Consider the following 22818-nt stretch of genomic DNA (forward strand, 5'->3'; position numbering starts at 1 on the left):
AAAAATACAAAAAATTAGCTGGGCATGGTGGCAGGTGCCTGCAATCCCAGCTACTCAAGAGGCTGAGGCCGGAGAATCGCTTGAACCCAGGAGGCAGAGGTTGCAGTGAGCCGAGATTCTGCCATTGCACTCCAGCCTGGGTGACAGAGTAAGACTCTGTCTCAAAAAAAAAAAAAAAAAAAAAAAAAGAATTATGGGCTGACAGGACAACTGGATTAAAATAAGCATCAGTTTCACTAAAAACAGCTAACTTGAAGATAAATCTTTTGACTCCAGCTCTTTAGAAGATCTAAAGTGACCTTGATGGACAGTGGAAGAAATCACAACATGGAATTCCTTGAATAAAAATTTATTGACTTTAAATAATTTTGCCTAACGTTACATATACATGATAAAAAAAAAAAACCTCTTTAAAAAATAAAAAAGAACACTGCATATTCTGAAAACACAGTCACATATCTGAAATCTACTTCAGGTCACAGTGTCAAAGAGTAAGAGACCAGAACGTTTGTTAAGGAACATCTAGTTCCATACCTGCATTCTAAAGACCTGAAAAGTGAGGCTCAAAAAATAATTTGCAAAATGTTAAAAGTTTTAGAAAAAAGAAACAGGAGACTAGCTTCCCAACATTGGCATAGGGAAGGATTGCTTAAACAAGATACATAAAGCACCAACCATAAAGAAAAAGACAGAAAAATTTAACTACATTAAAATTAAGAACTTGTTTATCAAAAGGTACCAAAAAAAAAATAGTAAAAGGAGAAGGCAAAGTATCTTAGAGAAGATATCTGCAACATAGATAACCACAAAGCTTTAGTGTTTTGAATATGAAAAGGACTCTTAAAGTTAGTATGAGAAAGATAAACAACCCAATAGAAAATAGTAAAAGGAAATAAACAAATATATAAGGAGAGAAACATAAATTGCCCATAAACGTATGCAAAAATGTTTAACTTCATTAGTAATCAGAGAAATGCAAATTAATATCATCGTGAAATAAAATTTCACACACAATAGATTGGCAAAAAGAAAGAACTCAAACAATAGCAAGTGTTGAGAAAATATGAATCAATGGAAACTCATATATTGCTAGTGAGAATGCCCATTGGTACAACTACTCTGGGTAACAATTTTACCTCCTTTTGTAAAGATGCACATTCCAAGACCTATGATTACGTATGTGAGACTTCCTATATATATAGTTTTGTGTTTCTATGTATATGCAAATCCTACACACACACACACACCCCACAAAAGAAATACCCTTTAATAAATACACACACACCAAAAGATACATATTGTTCTTAGCAGCACTGATCATACCAGGAAAATAAAAAATCCTGTGAACAACCCAAAGGCCCATCAACAGGAGAATGGATAAATTCTAGTAAATTCCCAAGGTGAAATATTATTCAGCAGTGACAATGAATGAATTATGCCTACATAAAACCTTAAAAAGAATCTTAGCAGGCCAGGCACGGTGGATCACGCCTGTAATAATCTCAGCACTCTGGGAGGCCAAGGGAGGGCGGATCCCTTGAGGCGAGGAGTTCAGGACCAGCCTGGCCATGGCAAGACCCCATCTCCACTAAAATACAAAAATCAGCCAAGCATGGTGGCACATGCCTGTAGTCTCAGCTAGTTGGGAGGCTGAGGCAGGCGAATCGCTTGAACCCAGGAGGCAGAGGTTGCAGTAAGCCAAGATCGCACCACTGCACTCCAGCGTGAGAGACAGAGTAAGACTCTGTCTCAAAAGAAAACAAACAAAAAAAAAAACTTAGCAATATAATATTGAGTAAAAAACGATACACAAACCATTTTTACAAAGCTCAAAATGAGAAAGCTAAATATCTAAGTTTGTATACATACATGTTAAAACTATAAAATAGAATGATTATTACAAAAATAAGGCTAATGGTGGGAAGGCAAGGAGAGGAGATAGGGAAGTAGTACATAGGTAGAACTGTATTGCTAATATTATAATTCTCAACTTGGGTAGTGGGTATGCAGGGGTTTATTTTATATCTATTCTATTTGCACAGAATATTACATTTTTAAATGACAGTTTCTTTTAAAAGGAAGTGATTTTTCCAAGGCTACGCTGCTCATTAGCAGAGGCACCATAACAAAGAAGTTCCCACCCCCATACCTCAAAAAACTTCCACAACGTGAGGTACATGTTAGGAAATAAACAGATACTTGTTAATGCACATTGAGTTTCATGACTACTTAAAATCATCAATTTCAAACATGGATTCTATAAATCCATTAATAAGTCTTCTGATTTGATTACATACGATTTTTATTTTGATTGCACTGCCTTCATTAGTATCTTTAATAAGTAATATGTCTGAATTTTTACAGGAATATTTTAATTGCACTGCCTGAAATTTCAAAACAGGGATATATGTTCTCCTGATACTTTTCATCGAGGTCTGGGGTCTAACCTAACAAATGATTATGACTTTTAAAATAGACTTTATTTACAGATTGAATTTTCTGAAACTGCTCCCTTGCTAGGGCTCTCAGCCTTAGGTTGAATCACTGGCTGTAATAAACATGGCACCCAATTCAGCTCGACCAAATTACTACTTGTTCTCAAGTATATACACATGAATTGCCTACTTATTGCCTCCTACTGTCTTCTAGCAGCTGCCACTCAGCCTGTCCAAGGACTGCCACTCTATCCAACATTCTGCAACTAATTAATTCTATTCATAAGTAGAGATGAGTAAGAGTGCTTTTGAAAAATAACGGCAGGTGACCACTGACAAAGGCAGTGTTGATTCCCAGGAAGCTTGCCCATAATATTCCAGCATCAACAAAAATCCTCTCCTCTATTAGTGCTGTTAGCTAAAAGATTAATTTAATTAGATTTGGGTTTAATTAATTCTAGAGCATAGTTACTAACCAAGGCATGGGTCTACATTCGATCCTCAATCATTCAGATCAGTGTAAAACGAAACAGTATACCCACTATTAAAAACCCATAAACAGTGTCAGGCCCCTGAGCCCAAGCTAAGCCATCATATCCCCCTGTGACCTGTAGGTATACATCCAGATGGCCTGAAGTAACTGAAGAATCACACAAGAAGTGAAATTTAAACGGCCTGTTCCTGCCTTAACTGATGACATTACCTTGTGAAATTCCTTCTCCTGGCTCATCCTGGCTCAAAAGCTCCCCCACTGAGCACCTTGTGTCCCCCACCCCTACCGGCCAGAGAACAACACCCTTTGACTGTAATTTTCCTTTACCTACCCAAATCCTATAAAACAGTCCCACCCCTATCTCCCTTCGCTGACTCTCTTTTCGGACTCAGCCCGCCTGCACCCAGGTGAAATGAACAGCCTTGTTGCTCACACGAAGTCTGTCTGGGGGTCTCTTCACACGGATGCGAGTGAAACAGTACTTCCTAAAATTTGTCATTGTTCCCATCCAAAGTATATAAAATTCAGTTCAAACTCATTACTATTAAAGGGGAAACTGAAATTTGGGGTAGAATACCGTCAAATGTGCAATCAAGAGATGGAGACTCAAAGAGTAAAACAGATAAAAACCCAACAGAAAATAGTCAAAAGATTCGCTCACTCCTAGACTCTAAGCCTAAACACATAGTACAGAATTATAAAGCTGGGAAAGAACTTAGATATAAATCATCCCAGGAGCCCATGCAGTTCACAGATGAGGAAACTGAAGACAAGGGCAATAGAACTGAGCCTGGAATTCCATATTTCTGAATTCTCAATTCACTGAATAATCTTGGAAAAGCCACTTACCCTCTCTCAGTCCATTTTCCCAGCTATAATGAAGATGTCGGACTACTAAATGGCCTCTAAGGTTCTTTAATAGTTCTAGGATTCACTGAGCCTTACAGACCATCTAGCAGCCCAAGCCCTTTATTTTACAGATGGGGAGTCTAGCAAACTACAATTATTTATAGTAGAGTCTGCCATTCCTGGCCTATAGACACTTTAGATTTGTTCATTCATCTTCACATGATCCTAGGACATAAATGTGACAGTTAATTTTATGTGTCAACTTGACTAGGCCACAGCATGCTCAGGTATTTGGCCAAGCATTATTCTAGATGTGTCTGCCAAGGTGTTTCTGGATGAGATTAACATTTGAATCAGAAGACTGAGTAAAGCAGATTGCCCTCCATAATGTGGGTGGGCCTCATCAAATCAGTGTTAAGGCCTGAGTAGAACAAAAAGGCTGCCCTTCCCCTTCCCTCGACTAAGGAATAACTCCTCCTGCATTTTCCTGCCTTCAGAATTGAATAGTGGCTCTTCCTGAGTCTTGAACCTACCAGTCTTCAGACTGGAACTTACGCCATCAGTTCTTCTGGGTCTCCAACTTGCGGACTGCAGATCTTGGGTCTTGTCAAGCTACATAAACCCATGAGCCAATTCCTTATGATAAATCACTTCTTGTATATATCCTATTGGTTCTGTTTCTCTGGAGAATCCTAATAACCAAATGTGTATAATAAACTACTGCTTATACAGCACTTAAAACAGTTCCTGGAACTTACCACTCTAGGTTTTGCTGTTATTATGATTAAAAGGCAAAGAAAAACAACTTACAACTATAGCAATTCCATAAACCTGCAACATATCAATGAAATCATGGATCAGCAATTCAAGGCTCTGACTTAATTATTTCTGCACACAGATATCCTAAGAAAACACAAATGCCTACACCTAAAGTAAAATTTTAAAAAAGATTTTTAAAAATTTCAAATCTTGACCCACATAAAATAATGAGATTAGCTCCATCTTTGTGCAATAAGGACTTAAATGAGACACTACTATCATTGCTGAATATCTGGTACCCCTTAAAGTTGCAATAAACTCACAAAAATAGTAACATTAAAAGTACTTGCACCTCGATAAAGCTGTTTAAAAACAAATTTTGAAACAAGAATTTGAAAAACACATAGACAAAAAGTTATCAAAAGGACTTAAAAATTACACCAGGCATAGTGGCTCACATCTATAATCTCAGCACTTTGGGAGGCCGAGGCAGGAGGATCAAATGATGCCAGGAGTTTCAGACTAGCCTGGTCAACACAGTGAAACCCTGACTCTACTAAAAATGCAAAATTTAGCCAGGCATGGTGGTGCACGTTTGTAATCCTAGCTACTCGGGAGGCTGAGGCACGAGAATAATTTGAACCCGGGAGGCAGAGGTTACAGTGAGCCACTCCACTCCAGCCTGGGTGACAGAGCAAGACTCTATCTCAAAAAAAAAAAGAAAAGAAAATATTTGATTAATAAACACTTCATTTGGTATTTATACTGGAGTATTTTTTAATTGATATATAACAATTGTACATATTTTAGGAGTACATTAAGTACTTTGAAAATATAATAGCAAATTGCTGAAGAAAATCAACGTTGTAAATGTGTATGAAACCATAGTGAAGCTTATAGAGTTAATTCATTAACTACATCACAGAATATTAAATAACTAAAATCATAATTTAAAAGGGCATGATGTATGTATTATAAAACACAACATGTGGCCAGCACGGTGGCTCACGCCTGTGATCTCAGCATTTTGGGAGGCTGAGGCAGACAGATTACCTGAGGTCAGGAGTTCGAGACCAGCCTGGCCAACATGGTGAAACCCTGTCTCTACTAAAAATACAAAAATTAGCTGTGCGTGGTGGCACACATCTGTAATCCCAGCTACTCGGGAGGCTGAGGCAAGAGCATCGCTTGAACCCAGGAAGCAGAGGTTGCAGTGAGCCAAGATCACACCACTGCATTCCAGCCTGGGTGACAAGAGCAAGACTCTGTCTTAAAAAAAAAAAAAAAAGACTGGACATCACTTGTCTTTGATCTCTCAGTCAAGCACTACAAGTCTATAATTATAAATGGGAAGTAAGATTAGAAATGCAAATAGAAATCGTATTTCATTTATTCAGCAAACATTTAATGAGTACATATCATGTCAGGCAGTGAGGCATTAGGGATATAGCAATGAGCAAAAATAGTCACAGGTCTTACCTTCATGGAGCATACTATATAGAGGAAATCTAGACACTAAGTAAGTTACCAAATACAGTATGCAAATGTAAAGTCAACTACAAAAAGAATATGAAGGACGGGTTCATAGTAACATGAGAACCTGGCATTGTCTGAGGGAAGGATCAGGAACAGCTTCCTTAGGGAAATGATGATTAAGCTGAGCTCTGAGAAATGAGTAAGAGTTGAGACAACTGACTACAGGAGAGAAGTGTACCAGGAATATACGGTATATACAACGGTCCTGTGGCAGATGGAACACAAAAAATGAGGAAGGTTTTTTGCAGAAATTAAAAAATATATATATCCACCATAAAATCCATATGGAATCTTAAGGCACCCCAAATAGCCAAAACAATCTTGAAAAGTTGTGGGTCTCGCAACTCCTGATTTCAAAACATATTACAAAACAATATGTAATCAAAGTAATCAAAACCACGTGGCACTGGCGTAAAGACAGACACACAGGCAAACAGAATAAAAATAAATATCCCAGAAGTAAACTCTCATGTACATGGTCAAATGATCTTTAACAAGGGTGCCAAAACCACTCAGTGGGGGAAAAGAGTCTTTTCTTTTTTTCTCACCCTGTCCTACGATGCTGGGAGAGTCTTCAAATAAATGGTGCCAGGAAAACTGGACATCAACATGCAAAAGAATGAAGTTGGACCCTTATCTTATACTACATACAAAAATTAACTCTAAGTCGATTGAAGATCTACATGTAAGACTTATAAACTATCAACTAAACTGAAAAATATGCAACTCCTAGAAGAAAACAGAGGGGAAAAGACTCATGACATTTGGATTTGACAATGATTTCATGGACATGACATTAAAAGCACAGGCAACGAAAGCATAAACAGACAAATGAGACTACATCAAACTTTAATACTTCTGTTCATCAAAGTAAGTAATCATCACAATGAAAAGGCAACCTATGGAATGTGGGAAAATATTTGCAAATCATATATTTCATAAGGAAATATTATCCAGAATATGTAAATAACTCCTACAACTGAGCAACAACAAAAAAGGAAATAACCCCCCTGCAACCAAAATGGGTAAAGGACTTAAGTAGACATTTCTCAAAAGATGACATACAAATGGCCAAAAAACATAGGAAATGATGCTCACATCACTAATCATCCAAGAAATGCAAATCAAAATCACAATAAGATGTAACCTCACACCCATTAAGACAGCTACTATAGGTCAGGCGTGGTGGCTCCCACTTGTAATCCCAGCACGTGCGAGGCCAAGGCAGGAGGATCACATAAGGTCAGGAGTTCGAGACCAGCCTGGCCAACATGGTGAAACCCAGTCTCTACGAAAAAGACAAAAATTAGCTGGGCATGGTGGTACACGCCTGTAATTCCAGCTACTCGGGAGGCTGAGGCAGGAGAATCACCTGAACCTGGGAAACAGAGATTGCAGTGAGCAGAGATCGCACCACTGCACTTCAGCCTGCGCAGCAGAGCAAGGCTCTGTCTCAAAAAAAAAAAAAAAAAAAAGACAGTTACTATAAAAAATATAGCAATTGTTGGTGAGTATATGCAGAAACTAGAACCCTTAATGGGAATGTAAAATGATGTAGCCACTGTTGAAAACAGTACAGAAGTTCCTCAAAAAATTAAACACAGAATTACCACATGCACAGCAGTCTCATTTCTGGGTATATATCCAAAGAATTGAAAGCACAATCTCGAAGAGAGATATTTGCACACTGATGTTCACAGCATCATTATTCACAATAGCCAAGAGGTGGAAGCAATCTAAATGACTATCTACAGATGAATGGATAAACAAAATATATATATATACACAATGAAATATAATCCAGTCTTTAAAAGGAAGAAAATCAGGCCTGGCATGTGGCTCACGCCTGTAATCCCAGCACTTTGGGAGGCCGAGGCGGGTGGATCACCTGAAGTCAGAAGTTCCAGACCAGCCTGGCCAACATGGCGAAACCCCGTCTCTACTAAAAATACAAAAATTAGCTGGGCATGGTGGTGGGTAACTATAATCCCAGCTACTCGGAAGGCTGAGGCAGGAGAACTGCTTGAACCCGGGGCAGGGGCAGGGGCGGGGACAGAGGTTGCAGTGAGCCAAGACCACTCCACTTCACTCCAGCCTGGGTGACAGACCGAAACCCCATTTCAAAAAAAAAAAAAGGGAAGAAAATCCTCTCACATGCTACAACATGGAGAATCCTGGAAGACATTATGCTAAGTGAAATAAGCCAGTCACAAAAAGACAAATACTGCCTGAAGTGCGGGAGCTGTTGTTTAATGGGTATGGAGTTTCAGTTTTGCAAGATGAAAAAGTTCTAGAGATATATTGCATACAATGTGAATACAATTTGCACTACTCTATGCTTTAAAAAAAGATGGTAAGTTTTATGTGTTTTCTTTACAATTAAAAATACTAGTCATTGGCCGGGTGCTGTGGCTCACACCTGTAATTCCAGCACTTTGAGAGGCTGAGGAGGGTGCATCACCTGAGGTTGGGAGTTCAAGACCAGCCTGGCCAACATGGCGAAACCTTGTCTCTACTAAAAATATTTTTAAAATTAGCCGGGCATGGTGGCGTGTGCCTGTAATTCCAGCTGCTCAGGAGGCTGAGGCACAAGAATAGCTTGAACCCGGGAGGCAGACATGGCAGTGAGCCGAGATCGCACCACTGCACTCCAGCCGGGGCGACAGAGCAAGACTCTGTCTCAAAAAAAACACACACACGGCTGGGCGTAGTGGCTCTCGCCTATAATCCCAGGAAAACCCCATCTCTACTAAAAATACAAAAATTAGCTGCATGGTGGTGGGCACCTGTAATCCCAGCTACTCGGGAGGCTGAGAGAGGAGAATGGCTTGAACCCGGGAGGCGGAGGTTGCAGTGAGCAGAGATCGCAGCACTGCACTCAAACTCAAACACACACACACACACACACACACAAAGTACTTATTTAAGTGAGGAAGAACTGAAGAAAGCAGTTTGGTAGTTCCTGAAAAGTTTAAACATACAATTACCATATGACCCAGCAATTCCACTAATATATACTCAAGTAAAAACATATTCATTTTAAAAAGCAAAAAAATGTGCCAGGCACACTGGCTCACACCTGTAATTCCAGCACTTTGGGAGGCCAAGGTGGGCAGATCACCTAAGGCCAAGAGTTCGAGACAAGCCTGGCCAATATGGTGAAACGCCATATCTACTAAAAATACAAAACTAGCCGGGTGTGGTGGTGCACGCCTGTTGTCCCAGCTACTCAGGAGGCTGAGGCAGGAGAATTGCTTGAACCTGGGAGGCGGAGGCTGCAATGTGCCATGATGGCGCCACTGCACTCCAGCCTGGGCGACAGAGTGAGACTCTGTCTCAATAAAAAAATTAAAAATAAAGGACAAAAATGTTCAAAGAAACATTTTTTACAAGAGTCAAAAAGTGCAAACAACCCAAATGTCCATCAGCTGATGAACAGATAAATAAAATGTGCTCTCTCCATAAAACGGAGTATTCTCTGCCTTCAGAAGGAATGAGTCCGGGTGTGGTGGCTCACGCCTATAATCCCAGCACTTTGGGAGGCCGAGCTGGGCGGATGACCTGAGGTCAGTTCAAGACCAGCCTAGCCAACATAGCAAAACCCTGTCTCTACTAAAAATACAAAAATTAGTCGAGTGTGGTGGTGCGTGCCTGTAGTCCAAGCTACCTTGGAGGCTGAGGCATGAGAATCGCTTGAATCCAGGAGGCATAGGTTGCAGTGAGCTGAGATCATACCACTGCGCTCCAGCCTGGGTGACAGACTCCACCTCAAAAAAAAAAAAAAAAAAAAAGAATGAAGTACTGATACTGATACATGCTACAACATGAACAAATCTTGAAAATATTACTATGCTAAACCAAAGAATTCAGTCACAAAGGAACATATTGTATGATTCCACTGGCAATCCAGAGGTAAGAAAGTAGATGGGTGGTTGCCAAGGGCTGAAGGGTAGAGGACTGGGACTAAGAGCTAATGGATGGGGTTTCTTTTTGAGGTAGTGGAAATGTGCTGGAATTAGATAGCTGTGATAGTTACACAGCATAGGAAATTTAAATCCACTTAAGTGTATACTTTAAAGTGGTGAATTTTATGTTATGTGAATTATCTCAGTTTTTTAAAGTGAATGAAAAAAAGTGAAAGAGAGAGAGCAATACCAGCAAAGTATTTAACCAGAAATCAGTGGAAAGTCAACGAAGTGCTCCTGGCGTGCATCTGTAAAAGATCCCCCTGGAGCTGTGTGGAAGACAGATAGGAGAGGGCAAAAGTGGATAATAAAATAATCAATTGCAAAGGTCCAGGTAAATGACAGCAGTAGCTTGAACTTGAATGGTGGTAGGTGTGGGCATGAAGAAAGGTGGATGGATGTGACAGCATTTTCAGAAATAGAACCTACTGGATTCTCTGACAAATGTGATGAAGGGAAAGGTTAGTATTAAGTATGACTGCTAGGTTTTTAGCTTGAGCTACTAGGTGGGGGATGGTGCCATTTACTGAACAGGAGAAAACTGGAGGAGGAACAAATATGAAAGTGGAGAGATGCTAATGACTTAGACGAGGGTGGCAGTCATGATGATAAAGAAAAGTGGCACTGACTGAGCACGGTGTCGTGATGAACTGGTTATGAGGGTGATATGTGTCCCCACCCAAATCTCATCTTGAATTATAATCCCCATAATACCCACCTGTCAAGGGAGAGACCAGGTGGAGGCAACTGAATCATGTGGGTGGTTTTCCCCATGTTCTCGTGATAGTGAGTGAGTCTCACGAGATCTGACGGTTTCATAAGGGGCTCTTCCCCCTTCACTCGGCACTTCTCCTTCCTGCCACCTTGTGAAGAAGGTGTCTTGCTTCCTAATTGCCTTCTGCCATGATTGGAAGTTTCCTGAGGCCTCCCCAGCCATGTGGAACTGTGAGTCCATTAAACCTTTTTCCTTTATAAATTACTCAATCTCAGGCAGTTCTTTAAAGCAGTATGAAAATAGACTAATACAGAGGGAATGAGATGCAATTCATGTTCTGGTAAGTCCGAATGATGTAGTCAGATCTGAAAGTCTATCAAAAGCTTTCTTATCTAATAGCAGTGAACTATAAATGTGTTGGTAAGGAATGTGCTCCTGAAAAAAGGCCTGATCTCCAGCTTTTTAAATAAATGACCACTAGTACTCAAGAAAATGAACTGCCATCCTGTCTCCCATGTGTAGTAAAAGTTACCAGAAATGTGTACCCATAATTTAAGCAGGGTAACTAAGTAAGCAGTCCTATAATAATATATGAAGTAGTGTCATGATATATTACCCCAAATATATATTTCATCCTGGTCTCTGCCTTACTGTCCCTGCACCAAATCAGGCCGGGCATGGCAGCTCACGCCAGTAATCCCAGCACTTTGGGAGGCTGAGTCAGGTGGATCATTTGAGGTCAGGAGTTCAAGACCAGCCTGGCCAACATGGTGAAACCCTGTTTCTCCTAAAAATACAAAAATTAGCCAGGTGTGGTGGCACACGCCTGTAGTCTCAGCTACTCAGGAGGCTGAGGCAGGAGAATCACTTGAACCTGGGAGGCAGAGGTTGCAGTGAGCCGAGATTGTGCCACTGCCCTCCAGCCTGGGCAACAGAGCAAGACTGTCTCTCTCTCTCTCTATATATATATATATGTATTTTTTTTTAAATGACATAAATTTACTGGAGTCATAGGTTTCAGAAAAGAGAATCTATGTATGGGAAGATTCCTATAGCTATTGTTGTGGAGACCTAAAGACACCTGTTTTTAGCATCTCCTTTTTTAAAATCAAAATTACTACAGCAAACGTAAGGCATTGAAGATCAAGGTTTTGGTCTTTCTGCTGTGTCATGGAGAGGATGTTTGTGTTCCCCTAAAGTTCTTATGTGGAAATCCTAACTTCCAAGGTGACAGTACTAGGAGGTGAGGCATCTGACAGGTGATCAGGCCATGAAGGTGGAGCCCTCATAAATGGGATTAGTGCCCTAGAGAGCTCATTTCACTCTTTTTCTGCCATGTGAAGATACAATAAGTCATCAGTCTGCAACGTGAAGCCCCCTCACCAGTACCCAACCATGCTGGCATCCTGATCTTGGACTTCCAAGTTCCAGGATTGTGAGAAATAAATTTCTGTTGTGTTTTGTTTTGTTTTTTTGAGGCAGAGTCTCGCTCTGTTACCCAGGCTGGAGTGCAGTGGTGCCATCTCTGCTCACTGCAACCTCCACCTCCCTGGCTCAAGCAGTTCTCCGGCCTCAGCCTCCCGAGTAGCTGGGATTACAGGCGCTCTCCATCACACCTGGCTAATTTTTGTTTTTAGTAGAGACGGGGTTTCACCACGTTGGCCAGCCTGGTTTTGAACTCCTGACCTCAAATGATCCACCTGCCTCAGCCTCCCAAAGTGCTGGGATTACAGGCGTGAGCCACTGAGCCCCACCTGTTATACTTTTTTTATAACAGCTCAAACTCATTTGGGGTTGGCATGTATGTTCTCTAAATTGACTGGTTTCCATGCTTTAAGTGCAAACAATGACCCTGCACCATTGCTCGGGTAATTGCCTCCTCCTGTAATGAGACTGCCCAACCCTAAAATCTCAGAACCTTCAGCCCTTTGGGTCCCCAAAGGCCCAGTTGACAGGCTACTTCCTCCATAAAGCTCTCCCCAAGAAATGAAGCCAGAGAGCCAGTGCCTCCTTCTGAATGCCTACTGCACTTACTGTGTATGTCCTTCAAAAGGATGGCTCTGGTGACCTACTGGCCTTGTGTGGAGGATGGTCCTGTGTGCTGGTCTTCTCTCTCTTCTACCAAACTGCAGGCTACTGGTGAGCAGGGCTGTACCTTACACACCTCTACAGCACCAAATAGGGGATGAGTGTTCCAAGAAAGCTGTGATTCACATGAATGTTTTCAGAAAAGAAGCCAGAGTAAATTGTGCACTATACTATAGATCCCTTAACCCATATTACTGCAAAATACATTAATTGTGAAGCTTAAAGAACGTCCCCACTGCTTACAAAACAGGTGTAGCTTACATAATCTGCTCTACCCAGCTGTTACTTACTTGTGGCAATTCCCTCCTGGCTTCTACTCCCTGTCAATATGTGGGATTACTGCACCATCCAGTATGATTTCCTTATTCCTTGCTCCAATCATAAAAAATTTGTTTTCCTTTATAACAGTAAAAATGGTTGAAACTCCAAATAACCAGAGATATCCCTAGGGTTTTCCATGACTATAAAACTCAAAAGACAATCCAGGATATAAACCAATATTTGTAAATACTGCCATAAAATTCATTGCTCAGAATTTTTTTTTCGTGTTTTTTTGTTTTTTTTTTTTTCCTATATAGTCTTCTTTGACAAAATACTGCAGTATTCCCACTGTTTGGAAATTGTGTTATCCAAAAGGTATAGAATGGGATGAAGTGATGATGCAAATGAGTGTTAGGACTATGAGCAAATGAACAGGAGTAGTAACAAAAGTCCAAAAGTCAGGAAAAATGAAAATCCACGAACTTGGCAATGCTCCAGAGAGGAAACCAGCAAGTGTTGACGCTAAACTGGCAGAAACATCAATACTTCCTGGCTCCCCCACTGGGTGCATCAATTTACCACCGGCAGGCTGCTCTTCTGCTTCAAGTGACAAATAGTAAGTGCTTTCAATGACAGTATGAAAAGGAATGACCCATAATCTAGAAGCATGGCTATGGGCAGCAATGAAAAGATGTGATTGCTGGGAGTCTGTCTCGCTGTACTGCTGATTAGCTTAATGATCTTGGACAAGTCATTTCCTTTCACTGAAAAAATACCAGTGTTTCACAATATTTGCGTGATGGAAAGAGTTAACATAGCAGACCTGACACTGCTATTCTTAGTAAGGCCTGTTTGCAAGGTTGGTCCTTGGCTGGTGTCTGGGGACTCGGATTTTGGGAGGGTTTCCATCACCCTGGTAAGAGTGGCTCACTCTGCTTAAGCTGTATAAACAATAGGGTTTACACTGAATACCTGCTTTCCTCCTTGGGGTCTGGAATTTTGCTGTGTACCAGGTGGAGGGTGCCTGTGTGACCAGCTCCCAATAAAAACCCTGGGTACTGAATCTCTAATAAGCTTCCCTAGTAGACATTTCACACAAGTTGTCAAAACTCGTTTGCTAGAGGAATTAAGCATGACCTGTGTGATTTCAGTGAAAGAGGACTGGAAGCTTGCACATGGTTTCCTCCAGACTTGGCCCCAATGAGCCTTTTCCCGTTACTGACTTTGCTCTGTATCCTTTTGCTATAATAAATCACATCCCCAAGCGTGTCTATGTACTGAGTTCTGCCAGTGAATCAACAAACCTAGGCCGGTTTTGAGGACCTCTGTCACAATTGGTATAGTGTTGAATAGTCTACCAAACGTTTTTTTCAACAGTCTTGTGAAATAGGTATTATTATTCCCATTCTATCGATGAAGAAACTGAAGTTCAAAAAGGTGAACAGAGTGTGCCCAGAAAATAAATATTTCCGTGTTTACTATATTATATATGGCTGTTCTCAAATTTCAGTGAACCTAAGAACCACCTGGAATGCTTGTTAAAAACACAGTTTCTTGGGGTCTATCACCCAAGACTTGGATTCAGTAAGTTCAAGGCCCAGGAATCTGTATTTATAGTAAGCATACAGGATTATTATTATTATTTGAGATGGAGTTTTGCTCTTGTTACCCAGGCTGGAGTGCAATGGCACAATCTCGGCTCAGTGCAACCTCTGCCTCCCAGGTTCAAGTGATTCTCCCGCCTCAGCCTCTCAAGTAGCTGGGATTACAGGCCTGTGCTACCACTCCTGGCTAATTTTGTAGCCCAGTCTGAAATGCATAAGCTTCTTGGTGGCTGCTTCCTAAACTGATCATTTTTCATCTGTTATTACTGACTCAGACTGTGTTACCAATTCAGCTCAAAACAATTAAACAAGTATTAATTGAACATCTACTGTTTACCTGATGCTGTGCTAACTGCAAGATCATTTTCAAGAACACTTCTGATTTTTCCAAGAATACCTTGGTAAAGAGAAAGGGACTAGGAAAACATTGCCACATTAATACTTTATGACAACATATAATAGAGACGCCTAAAAAAACAAATGATGATATCTGCTTGAACAGCAATATCATCAATATCACCAATCTTCCCATATTCCATTAAATACATATGGCACAAGAAATCAATGATTTCTACTTCACAAATACAGGTTAACCTTCTAAATCTGGAAATCCACGGTCCATTATCATTTATAAATCACATCTTCTATTATCAAGAAGTCAGCCGAACCAGTAATCCATCCATACACTGCAATAATTGAGGGGCTGTCTGCCAATGTGCGGGCATAGGGCATCCTGTGCCCATATCTGCAGTGCTGAGCACTCATTCATCATTAAGCTGCAGCAGTGTTAACATATGCTGCAGTTGTGCCAATATGTTTTGTTTTACGATCACCGCTAATCTACCCTTAATACCAGGCCAAGAAGGTAAATGTTAAGTGAAAGGAAATAAACTCGAGAGCCAGCACCTAATTCACTTGTGGAAGCCCAGAACCTCCCTCCACCTAACCAGAAAAACTCCCCCAGTCTCGAGGGTTCCAGATGTAAAAGGTTCATCTGTATAAAGCACTACAGATGTACAGGAACTTCCACCACCTTGAAGAAAAAAATAGTATTTTTTTTGTATCCCATGCACTCACTCTCTTTGAGAGAACTGAACAACCATGTTACACAAGCAGTGAGCCTTGATGATTTTTTCCATCACTCAACAAACCAGTATTTGGTTTCACTCAGTGGGCTAGTTCTTTGCACATCATGCAGACACAGCGAGGTTAGTTATGGTTCTTTCAGGGGCCACTGGCCATCCTTTACCTCCTAGAACCCACTGCTCAGCAGGTGGTAAACTGGCAGCTTTTTTGAGAAAACAAGCTCTTTTGGAAAGTTGCATCAATATAAAAATGGCCAGCTTCACCTGCCCAAATCTCAATTCAGCTAAAAGTTAATTAGGAACACTGGAAACTACCTGGTATATAGGCACTCAATATTACTCACTAAATGGCTGAATTATTAGCAATAAGCATAAACAAAAGGAACAAACAGTAAACACTTATAGAAAGTATTCAGGACACATTCAGAGTTTTATGTTGCTTAGTCACTAAAAGGTAGATCAGGAAAAAAGAAGACAAAACCTGCTTTCACTTGTGTAAAGATTTATTTCAAGTTACAGTGGTTCATTTCTAAATAAGTTTCCCACCTTGCACAGGGTCAGCCTAGCATCTATTTGCAAAAGAGCAGTTTGCCATACATAGGTCAGATGAAAGGAGACAAATGCAAGAAACTCCTTTTTAACTGACATCCAAACAACCAGAAAATAACTGATATTGTACAATCTATTTTTGGTAGAAAGAAAAATGACAAGTATGTAATAGTAACTTATTCATAAAGATCAAATTTCATGGTATGTCACAAATGTATTCGATGCAATGCAGTTACCATGCCCTCTATATCTACAGTTGTGTATGTAATGATAATTACAGCTCAGGAAGACAGGAACCTTGTCTGTCTTGCTCATCTACGCCCCCAGGACTGACTACAGTGCCCAGCACATAGTAGGTGCTCAGTGAATGTTTGCTGAATGAAATAATTGCTCTGCAAAACCATACAATGCCTTAATCATCTAAGAAAGAGGCCGGGCATGCTGGCTCTTGCCTGTAATTCCGGCACTTTGGGAGGCCGAGGTGGGGAAATCGCCTGAGGTCAAGAGCTCGAGACTAGCCTGGCCAACATGGTGACACCCCGTTTCTACTAAAAAATACAAAAAAATTAGCCAGGCATGGTGGCAGGCACCTGTAATCCCAGCTACTAGGGGGGCTGAGGCAGGAGAATCGCTTGAACCCGTGAGGCGGAGGTTGCAGTGAGCCGAGATCGTGCCATTGCACTCCAGCCTGGATGACAAGAGTAAGACTCTGTCTCAAAAAAAATAAATAAATAAACAAAAATAAAAATAAATAAAAGAGGGGGATATTTTGTGGCTGGGCTCATGCAGATGGCAGATCCTGGGACTTCTCAGCCTCTATAATTGCATGATCCAATTCCCATAATAAATCTCAAAAAAAAGGAAAAAAAAAAAGATTATACTATGGTCAGTATAGCTTTCGGCATTAGATGCATTTATTCTAATTCTGAGAATACTAGTAATGTATACGGCATACCCCAATTAACAAAAACTCATTCTTCGCTCATTCTGCATAAGAGCGGGTTTACAATAATCACTATCTGTAAGTAAAGGTTATTATTTATGGGATACATACAAAAGTTGTTCTTTCAAAAAATATTTTACTGAACACCTACTAGGGACCAGGCACTGTGCTAGGAGCTAAGAACACACTGTGAACTATCCCTGTGTAGGACAGCCTTTCTCAATTAGGGTTCCTTAACTCCAGCTGCGCAGGAAAATGTTAATTTATTACTAACAATGCATGGCCTAGGGCATCAGTGCCAATTCTCTCCATGTTGAGAAAGACTAGGGAGCCATACAAGTTAAAAGGCAATTATAACACAATATGATTTTAAAAAAAAAAAAGTTGCTTTTAAGTATGGTCAAGTTCAACTGCTAAACTTAGACCTCTATGAACAGCCATGTGGGAGCCAAGATACACAGACCATTTGCAATAGTTGTGCAAATGTAAAAATACTGCAATACATACATACAGATATATTTCTAAACACAGTAAAATAAAATCAATATTTTCCCGCTCGTCAATGTCAGGCCAGGGTTATTAGTAAAGTGAAACAGAAAAAAAAAAAAATGTTTAATTACTCTGATAATTTAAAGGGGAAACTAAAAACCTTCTCGCTTCTGGGGGAAAAAAAAAAGCAATTACCTGAACTATTTTCTTAATTGCCTCCATATATTGCTTCATTAGACTAGCCTTCCCTTGGACTCAAAGTAATAAATTAGCTACCTATTTCATTAATTCTTATTTTGTATTTTTTAGTCTTATTTTAAATTGCCATTCTTCCTTATGCAGTCTAATTTCTTCCTAGTCCTGGGCATTTTCTCTGTGATATTATGATTATATGCTACATGCTTTATGAAACCAAAGCAGTTTAAGGGCTTCTAGAATCAGAGATTTAAATGTACTCCAGTATTTCACACTCACAATTAAGCTTTCATGTATCAAAGGCCTAGAAATGCATACCAGTTAACTATCACTCTCTGACAAGCTAAACTGACAGCATCCTCTTGACCAAGCCCCCAACCTACTTTATCAAGAAATCTCTTATTTTGAATCTTTAGTATAAAAGAATTTAATAAGCCAAAAAGAGGGGGGAATTGTTTTTAGACTTTCAATAAATCTTTAAACCCAAGAGAACATGTTACTATAGTCACTAGGAATTGAATTAAGAATAAAACAAGACAGGATAACATAAAAGTCCATGACCCTTAAATCTCAACTAGTTCAGACTTCTGATTAAATATGCCTTTGAAGAAAATAAATTGTACAGACAGAGCTATTATTACTTATTTACTGTATTTATGGAGATGTTGACTTGAGAACAGGTGGTGCTTTTATTGTACTCAGAGACATCCAACTCTTAAATCCTTTAGGACACCGTCTACATGCCTCAACCCTAAAATGCTACACACCAAATCCACCAATTTCTTTCCACCTCAAAACTGTCATAAGGAAAGTCATAATTCATCAGAAAGAAAGGAACACAGTTATTAATGGCAAAGAAGTCAAGACCATGTATTTAAAAAATACAATGAATCACTATTTTCTTTTAGCTTGAAATTGGAGAACTCGAAAAATAAATGGCATTTCAAAAATGATTCAGCAAACACAACTGAGCTATAGAAGATGACGCTTGTAAGACTCCTAAAGGATTCTTCCACTTCAGGTTTAAAATATAAAGGAAGCACTTCTCTAATATGTAGTCTAGTTTTCAATAACCAACAACTACAATCAACACCACTGTAATTTATTTCACAATCAAAACCAATTTCAGACACGTACGGCACACTAAAAAAACACAACTCACTTTGAAAAGAATTCATAGCTCTATTTCTAAAATATTAAAACAATCATAAGACAACTCACAACCTTGACTACATCTATACTGCTGTGAAAGTCTCAAAGTTCCACCCAAATCTTTAATTCTAGTCTTCTAGTAATTCAAATGGAAGTACCCCTCAAAGAATTTGTCAGGCAAAAGATGAGAACAGCGCATGGTTTACTGATCTAAGAGATGGAAAAATTGCCCCCCTCCCCCAACTTTTGAAGCCGTTTTTTAGCAATGATTATTTGATAGTAATTTTCACATTCAGTCCAACGGTATGCAGATTAATTCCTTGCCCTGGGCCTAGGGCTCAGACACAACTCCTAAGAACCTTCCAGCTTACTGCACTGGTACAAATTCCCGATACTTACCACAGTCACGGCTGCGCAGGAAAATGTGAACAGCTGAACATTCCAGCTGCAACAATAAGGTCAAAGCTCATTTCAGTATAGCAAAAGTGATTCTCTGCTGAGATCTTGGTCGGGGATGCAAAGTACTAGCCTCAAACCTGCAGGCTGGCACCTCAACAACTGCTGCAAATTCTACTGCATGCCCTGGCTTCCTGGGCCACCACTGCTTAATTACTAGACTCTGATACGATGCAGATCACTTTTCGCAAAAGGGAAGCAAATGGGCTTTTAGACCAATACTTGAGTTGTTCGGTTTCAAATGTTCAAATCCTTGAAAAAAAAAAAAAGGATTTAAACAACTTAAGTTTAATGATTTTATTATGATTCAGAGCCCAGTTGTTTTCCACCATGAGTGCCATGTGAAAAGATTATCCTTTTCCTAAATACAATTAGCTTTCATTGCCACCTTTTCCTTTTTGTCACCCCCACACAACACTCCAAGATCACAAGAATCTATGTGAAACAGCTATTAAGAACAATACCCGTTTGCATTCTCAGGCTAAATGTGAGAAACCAATTTTAGTCACTTGCTTCAGCAATCAGTACAAGCCATCACCTACGGATTTCAAGATGATTGATATGTACAACCTCTACTGCTCTATGCCACAGGTAATAATCTGTTCTAATTTCATACTGCATGTTTCTAGGTGGGGTCAACATTTAGAAAACCATTAACATAGCACTATTCTAAAAAGGGATGTACAAGTATTACTTTCAGCCAGTGTACATTTGTGAAAGTTTCAAATGAAGGAAAAATGAGAGCAAATATATCCGATGTATGAAAAATGTTAGCAACGCTTTGATTAGGAATAATTGCATGAATAAAACCAAATCGATATGTTCTCAAAAGATGTATTTTAAGGCAGGTAGAGGAAAGCACTCAGCTTTCAACCCTTTTTCCTAACTACAGAAAAATCAAAATTTGCAGATGAACCCTTTCTTTCACATCATTGGCAGAAATAAAACCCTATTCCCGCCACCTCCTCTTGCAATTAAGGAAGTTGCTACAAATAGCAGCACAGAACGTAAATGGTCCTGTTTTGCTCCATTCTTAATGTACCCTCTAGGAGTAAACAGGTTACTCAAAAAAGTCAGTGGCCAGAAAGCGATTTTCCCTATGGCTAACTCCCATGAAAATGAAATTCCCTTTTCTGGGGATTTTGAAGGGGGTAAACGTGGACGGAGGAGTCCAGTCACAGCCCGCCTTCTCCCATGGGTTCAAGGTCTGGAGTGCTCAGTCCTCCGCGAGGCTTCAGACCAGCGATCGGCAGCACGGGCAGTGGCGGCGCAGCCTCCTCGCGGCTGCACATCCACCCGGCCCACCCTGACAATCACGCTCGCCTTTCAAACACCCTAAAGGTGAGCTTTGTAGGCTGGGTCTCCAAAGTTTGCCCGCCCTCCGGTCAGCAGCCGCCCGCTGGCTGAGCCCTAGGCAAGGCTGAGTCTTGCCCTAGCCTCCGGCTCCCTCAGCCCCCAGCTCTTCTTTTGGGCCACGGTGACAGGTCTAGGTTTACCTCCATGTGCTCGTGGCAGAGGAAACAAAAGAAAGCAACCTCCCTGAGAATAAAACGCCATCTTCGACTAATTGGCAAACTGAGGGGTCCCCGGGTCGGTCCCCCCACGAGTCCCCCCCACCACCCAGCCCGAAGGCGGCCCCCAGTTTCAGGCAGAGTTTGTAACAGCTCCAGGAAGCCCTGGTCGAATTGTCCTGGGGGCGAGGGTGGGATACCCCGAGAGCCCTACCTGCCTCCCCTCCCCGGCCGCCTGGGCACCGTGTCTCGGTGAAAAGGAAGAAGAGGGGTGGTGGTGTCTCCCAGAGATGTAACTGCCCCCTCAGAAAATTGTTGTGAGGGACCCGGCGAAGGGGCTGGCGAGCAAGCAAACCGGCACGCGCGGAGCCGCAGCGAGTGTACTTACAAAACGATTCAAGCTCCGGCGGAACATCGCGTCGAAGGCTGCCGGGCGCTGAGCTGGGCTCTACCGGGCTGTCTGGGAAGGCGCCGTCCACAAAACACACTGCGGCGTGGGCCGGCGGCGCCAAGCGGAGCAGCGAGGCGGGCGGCCGGGCCACCCGCTCGCCGCCTGCCCCCCTCGGCTCTCCACGCTCCCCCGCCCCCCAGCCGCCGCCCCGCCTCACTCCCGGCCCGCCCCCGGCCTGCCCGACCCGGGGGCGGCGGCCCCGCGGATCGCCCTTATCTGGCCCCGGCACCGCGGGCCGGCAGCTCCCGCAGCACCCACTGAGAAGGCGAGCCCGCCGCGCGGGGAAAGGATGGCGGAGGAGCGCGAGGCTCCTCCTGTGGGGAGGGGGCGCCCCCGTCTCTCCGCCAGCGCCGGGCTCGGCACCCCGCGGGATGCACTCTTCCCCGACGCGGCACCACCGCCCGCTCCCCGCTGGACTCCGCGGCCGCCCCCCTCGGGGCACGGGGAACCTTCCCGAGGCACCCCGCGCCTCACCTCGCCTCAGCCCGACACTACTCCCCTGTCTCTGTCGGGAACCACAGCCTCCCTCGCCCCGGCCCTAACTCGTCCGCCGTGCCGCGCGCGCCGCGCCGCGCCGTTTCGCTCGCAGCCCCTCCTCGGTCCGCGGCTGCCGCGCCGCCCCGCGCTCTCGTCCCGCACTCGGGCTAGGGAGCCTGGGTACAGCCAACCGGCCCGCCCTGAGCCAGCCGACGGCCAGGCTCCCCCTTCCGGGCGTGGTGGAGCCGGGCTCTGAGGCTGGGCACCGTGGGGACCCCAGCGCGGGAGGGGCGGGGCGGGGTGCGAGGGGGGACTAGTTCTGAAAGCCCACCCGCCTCATCTGCACGGACGAGGGTTCCCCCTCGACCCTCGCTCCGCTGTACTCCCACCTACGCGGCTTTCCCTTCTCTCGGTCTTTCTCTCGTCCTGCCTGCCCACCTAAGCCTTCTTACTTCCACTTTCTCTGAGGTTGTAAAGTCAGGCTTTGTGTCGTTGCTGCTGCGCAGCGGGGCGGGATTTCCCTGACCCCCACCCCGCCCCACCCCAGGCCCCTCCCGCTCGCCCCCTCCCCCGCCTTGCTCCCGGGGCAGCCTGGGAGTTGTAGTCCAACCGTCCCCCTACTCCGCCTGGTACCGCGGGCTGGGAGCTCCCCCACACGCTAGTCCCGGGTTTGCCCAGAGGGTTGAAGAAGGAAGCCCGGGCTGAACAGCGGGTTCTCCACGCTGGCCGGCTGGGTGTGGAGGCCGGGCGCACTCGGTAGCTTCCTAGCGGTGGGACATGTGAGAAGAATAAATTCGGCAAAGCT

The 22818-nt window shown here is 42.6% G+C and overlaps 1 protein-coding gene across 9 annotated transcripts in view; it reads right to left on the reverse strand.

Annotated features, from left to right (window-relative positions):
* ATP11C (ATPase phospholipid transporting 11C) overlaps positions 1 to 22536 on the reverse strand; it is a 206476-nt gene extending 183940 nt beyond the window's left edge. For 5 of the 9 annotated variants that reach the window (XM_063721042.1, XM_009235324.4, XM_054545146.2 and 2 more), the window contains exon 1: positions 21474 to 21861. In XM_063721042.1, coding sequence (XP_063577112.1) covers positions 21474 to 21500 — 27 coding nt within the window. In that variant the 5' untranslated portion in view covers positions 21501 to 21861. Of the gene's footprint in view, positions 1 to 21473; positions 21862 to 22010; positions 22100 to 22465 lie in introns of those variants that run through there. The other 4 variants (XM_024240892.3, XM_009235325.4, XM_063721043.1 and 1 more) reach the window with 3 other exon arrangements.
* Between the last annotated feature and the right edge of the window lie 282 nt (positions 22537 to 22818).

The sequence above is a fragment of the Pongo abelii genome, chromosome X (assembly GCF_028885655.2).
Source record: "Pongo abelii isolate AG06213 chromosome X, NHGRI_mPonAbe1-v2.0_pri, whole genome shotgun sequence".
Lineage (NCBI taxonomy): Eukaryota > Metazoa > Chordata > Mammalia > Primates > Hominidae > Pongo > Pongo abelii.